Here is a 5343-nt window from a genome sequence, read left to right as displayed (position 1 = left end):
GGTTGCCCAGAGAGGTAGTGGAGGCCCCATCCCTGGAAACATTCAAAGCCAGGTTGGACGGGGCTCTGAGCAACCTGATCTAGTTAGCGGTGTCCCTGCTCATTGCAGGGGGTTTGGACTAGATGACTTCTAGGAGTTCCTTCCAAGCCAAAACATTCTATGATTCTATCCTATGATTCTAGGATAAAGGCAAAGCATGTCCTCCCAATTTTCTACTTCCTTTAACTGTCCAAATTCAGAGGAATTAAAGTAGCACAAGTGTATCTTGTTCCTGCCCTTCCTAATTTCCCAGCATCTTGGGGACAAGGAATTGGAGAAAGTAAGTCTGCCTTTCAGCTATACACTAAAAGGCAGGGTGAGATACATGAGCAGCAAACATACTGTTGTATTCTAATTGCTCATAAACATGTGAGCAGTTATAAACATATGGAGAACCTGGCCTACAAGGAAAGACTGAGTGAGTTAGGTCTTTCCTCCCTGGAGAAGAACCTGGCCTATGAGGAAAGACTGAGCGAGTTAGGTCTTTTCTCCCTGGAGAAGAGAAGGCTCAGGGAGGACCTCAACACAGTAGTCTGAAGGGTGGCCACAAAGCGGACAGGGACTCTCTCTTCACAAAAAGCCACACAGTGAAGACAAAGGGCAACAGGTACAAGTTGCATTGGGAGAGGTTTCATCTTGATAGAAGAAATTTTTTACAGTGAGAACAACCATTCACTGAAACAACCTCCACAGTGACATAGTGGAGTCCCCATCATGGAAGATTTTCAAGGTGGGATTGAACAGGGTGCTAGATAATATCATCTAGGCCTCCTCTATGACAAAAGATTGGCCCAGATGATCTTTCAAGGTCCCTTCCAACCTGGGCTGTTCTGTGGTATCAATGTAATTTGTGCTAATCGCAATTTGTTAAAATAAAGTTTACGTTGCTCTTCCACAGTTGGATCAACTAAATGACATAAGCTCAAAATTTTTACCTCAGACTGAATTTCACTAAATTTAAAATATCCTCAGTCTTAAAGACCATTCCTAAGTTCAGAGACTACAGTGAGAACACTCCAATTGCCTTATCCCAGACTGCCAGTTCTAAGCAAAACCTGCTTCCTGATCTGACTGCTGAGTCACACAAAGTAAAGGCTGGGGCAAACGACCTTCAGCAGCAATCCTGGCTTGGCATATTTAAAAATTCTATCTTCTATATCTAAACTTCTTCCAACTTCTACATCTTAAACAAGTTTATAAAGGCATCATCTTCATTAAACCAGGAGTGCTTTACAGAAACTTGATACCCAACATCAATTTTTTGGTTTTGTCTTGTGGTTTTTGCCTTTTTTTTTAAAAATGGACCTAAGTTTCTGTTCAACAACTTTATCTGACCTTTTCTTATTTTCAACACAACTGTCAGACAGGACCTTGCTAAAACTGCTCAACATTGCAGTTAACACTTATTTTCATTACTGTTCATGTTTAGCACAGCCTGTTTTAGAAATGCTTGTGAGGTAACACCTATGGACTCACTACAATTTATATCCTATATTCAACACGTAACTGCAGTAAATAAAGGAAGGTTGAGAGTCAAAAGGGAAGTCTACTCATTATGCTAACCATATAATTTGATGTCACTTACTCCACGGGGGACACATGAAAATACCACAATGATAATACTGTGGCTTTTATCTCCTGAACCGTTCAAGTGATCAACTCCCCCAAACGTCAATAAAATCAAGTGACTTTCACATACCAAATGAACCTACACTTGGACTGAAGTCAGACGACGGGCCATTTGGTCTTTCAGAGAAGCTAGCCTACAAAAAGAAAAAAAGGCACAACACCATGTTAACTCCAGGCCAAGCAAAGTACATAAATATAAAGCAGTTGCTGTCTTGCACTTGAAAGAAGTTGCCATGTGCACCTTCTGAAATGCAGTCTCTCAAATTCTTCCATTCACTTCAGTTTATTATGCTTCAGTATACTAAACGGCATACTGTTTGCATCTGAATGTCAGCAAAACCACATTATACACAGCTGACACATGGAGTTAAGTAAGTTTATTTTGCCTCTGTCACTGATTTATGGAGGCATCAGCTTTGTCACCTTGCCAACAAACATTTTAACCCTTGAATATAATAAACGTTTATTTTTCAAATCAATACTATAATCTTTTGAAGTATTTTTATTTTCCAATCTTTCAGACTGTATTGTGAATAAAAACCTGGTTTCATCAGTTTTATAACTGCATTTCTGGACTTTTACTAGAGGATGCTTAGAGATTATCTTAAAAGGAAATACCAAAATATGTCAGTCTCTATTCATTTATTCAAAGATTCAGATACTCCATTTGAAACAATTCAGAACACCACCTAATTTTCACATCTTACACTTATGGTCAGTTTTATTTCCAGCAAAGAACACATTTAACTTTTTCCTGTTTAACGCAAGCCAGACACGTACTAGTAAGCCAGACCACAAGCTGACTGAGGCATATCACTACCAAACCTTTTACTTCAAGACTGTGCTTTTTAGGTATTACTACAGCTTTCACACTTCTCAATGAGGCTAGCAACACTACAGGAAATTAAACCCAAACAGGTAAAATTACTATTCTGAAAGCGTATGCTGTAATTTCTTCTTTTGGCAACCTTACTTTTAGACTTATACCTCCATCTGGATAAGCCATTTGCCTCTCCTCTTCCTCCCTGCTCCTCAAAGCTGAATTTAAACGTCTATTAGGACCAACGCTAACAATCAAAGACTCCTTACAGATTCTCTTCAAATTTATTGCAGTTTCTTCTGATACCAATATTCATCCAACATCAGAAGCAGCAAAACATTATTCTTTAGCTGTCTCTCATTACACTCCTGTATCTTATCCTTTATTTCACACCAAGGCATTTTGCTATGTGAAAAACAGCAAAATTGAATAAGAACAATTTCTACACAAGACTTGGCTCAGTACTAGGCCTGACAGTAGGTGCCTCATCACCCTAGTTCTGCTATGAACTCAGAACTGTATTTAAGAATTCTTCTCACCTGCTGCCAAACTCTTGAGACCATTAAGCTGCACATGGTTTAACAACTTAAATGTACTGCACCCTAATTGTAGCTTTTCTCCTGCCAGGAATGTAACTCAAGAGTAACTTCTACAAGCACTCTTGCCCAGTTTAAGTGAGCTGGGTTTGCAAACACTGTAGTAGCCCAGCTCACTCAGAAGGCAGGGGGGACAAAAAAGAGTAGAGGCAACTTACAGAAGCAATTAAAGAGAAGATCTGAGAGGATGCAACAGCTCCACCTATTTCTGGATGTATCCACAGCTTCCCAAGAGGTTGGGAAACAAGACTAGGGACTATCCAGATTTGGAAACACAGCTGCTACATAATCCCAGACAATATCCACAGATTCTTTGCTTTTCTTCCCTAAAAAGCTGGGTATTAAAAACACTTTCAAAACACACAGCAAAACGATTTAATCCCTTTACAGAATACAGTGACCATGATAACTTATTTTAGAAAACTACCACCATGATGAGACCCACTTACACAAACGAAGCTACAAATGCAATGAAGTCAATTTGGTTTCTATACACACGTAAGCCTGCTCAAAAAGTCAGATTCCCATTTTCTAAGACTGCAGTTTTCGAAGCAAATGAGTCAGTGTAACAGCTCACTGCTATCAAGAAAAGATGAGGTTCCATTTATTTTCTCTTTACCAGCTTTGGTGGTCAAGGCCATCTAAGCCACTCCTCCAACACTGAAGAGTAGTCTTCAGGTCAGAAAATTACAGGACCTCACAAAAGTATACAGCAAGCACTGATATCTGAACAAAACAGCAGCAAGCAAACCACTGGTGGGTAGGAAACCTCCTCTCTTCAGTAACAGCAAACTCCTTCAGCAGCCTACCATATTTGCAAAAACATACTGTAAATGGTATTCAAAGTCCTATCTATAATCCTCAAACAGGTACACTCACTCCTTGCCCTTCCTACAGCAGCAGCATTTAAGACCATAAAGTTGGGAACAACCTGAAGAGCAGTATTAACTGCAGAATGAGGACCAGCTGAGGGAGTCACCCATGTTCTATTTGTTGCTGTGGTAAAAAGAAATAGCAATTCAGTGACTGCAAACAGAAAGAAACAGCAAATAGAATAGCTAAAAGGACATCAATGACACAGAGAGAAACTAAGTCCACATCTAACCCACAGCCAAGAACTACCACCAAAAGCACGGCTCTGCTGGTCCCCAATAATGCAGTTCTACCACTGCTCCTTCAAGATTCTACAGGCAGTAATAAGGACCATCAATCCAATCAATTTGTGCAAGAAATTGCAGCCTACTAACATCCAAAACCCAGTTTATCTTACAGCTTCAGAAACACTAGATCTGACATACATAAGGGAACAGGAATGCATTAGAATGGCAAAAGGGCAAGCAACAGGAACCACCCCTTTTAGTAGCTACAAAACTTTACTTGAATAGCCCTTACCACAACTGACCCACAATCTTAAGTTTCTACCCTACATAACTTTTTCCTACTTCCCTTCCAGCCTTTGCTGGTCCACGAGCCTATCCACACAGGTACTCAATGCCTAATCCATGTATCTTAATTAATGAGTTAAGAGTATGTGCCACTTTTACACCACATACTTTTCCATTGAGTACACATCCTCTCACAACCTCGTGTAAGAAGGCAGCATTAAGCAGCTGGAAGAGTTAATACTAATTGGGTACACTGACCGTGCCCCAAGAGTCTCCAGGAAAGCAAGGCTCTTCAGCATTTTGAGAGACTAAAATTGCTACTCTTTGCTAAGAAAACATTATCTTTTCAACACACAAGTTATGGGCAAGTTCCTCCAGGTGCTTTAGGAATCACCGGAACAGGGGAACCACAGACTGCCAGCCACCTAGGCAGCAGGGCTGGGAGGAAGGGGAAGAGGAGCAAATGTGCTACAGCCCAACAGCTGCGACCCATACCTGCTCAAGGGTTGGCAGGATTACTGATGCCTCATCCCCCATCTCTGCATTCCAGTCCTCTTGGTTCATGCTGAGCCCCGCCAGATCTGCTTGCAGGAGAAGGAACAGGTTAGCAACGACCCCCTGCCTGACCCCCAGCAGGTCCCACGGCACCCACGTGGGGGACGCTACTGACCCTGCCTGTCTGAGCGCTCACGGTACTCATCGCGACCCCCACTCCGTCGCGGCCGAGCGTGTCCTCTCAGGGCAGAGCCTCCCGCTTCCGTGAGAGAGGCGCCCAGCCCCTCTCCCACCTCTCTCCCGCTCCATGGACGGCCCCACATCGGAAACAAATGGCGCCCTTCACCGAGGCCTCTAATAACGCCGCCGCCGCGGGCAG

The 5343-nt window shown here is 42.2% G+C and overlaps 1 protein-coding gene across 1 annotated transcript in view; it reads right to left on the bottom strand.

The window, feature by feature from the left end:
- DDX4 (DEAD-box helicase 4) overlaps positions 1 to 5169 on the bottom strand; it is a 31182-nt gene extending 26013 nt beyond the window's left edge. Inside the window, exons 1-3 of the mRNA XM_035903722.1 lie at positions 5166 to 5169; positions 4965 to 5050; positions 1739 to 1802 (exon numbers count right to left, since the gene is read on the bottom strand). Of these exons, the coding sequence (XP_035759615.1) occupies positions 1739 to 1802; positions 4965 to 5050; positions 5166 to 5169 (154 nt within the window). The remainder of the gene's footprint in view (positions 1 to 1738; positions 1803 to 4964; positions 5051 to 5165) is intronic.
- Positions 5170 to 5343: the final 174 nt, after the last annotated feature.

Source organism: Egretta garzetta, unplaced genomic scaffold (assembly GCF_000687185.1).
Source record: "Egretta garzetta isolate BGI_Z169 unplaced genomic scaffold, ASM68718v1 scaffold471, whole genome shotgun sequence".
NCBI classification, from domain to species: Eukaryota; Metazoa; Chordata; class Aves; order Pelecaniformes; family Ardeidae; genus Egretta; species Egretta garzetta.
This window is presented reverse-complemented; position numbering and strand designations above follow the sequence as displayed.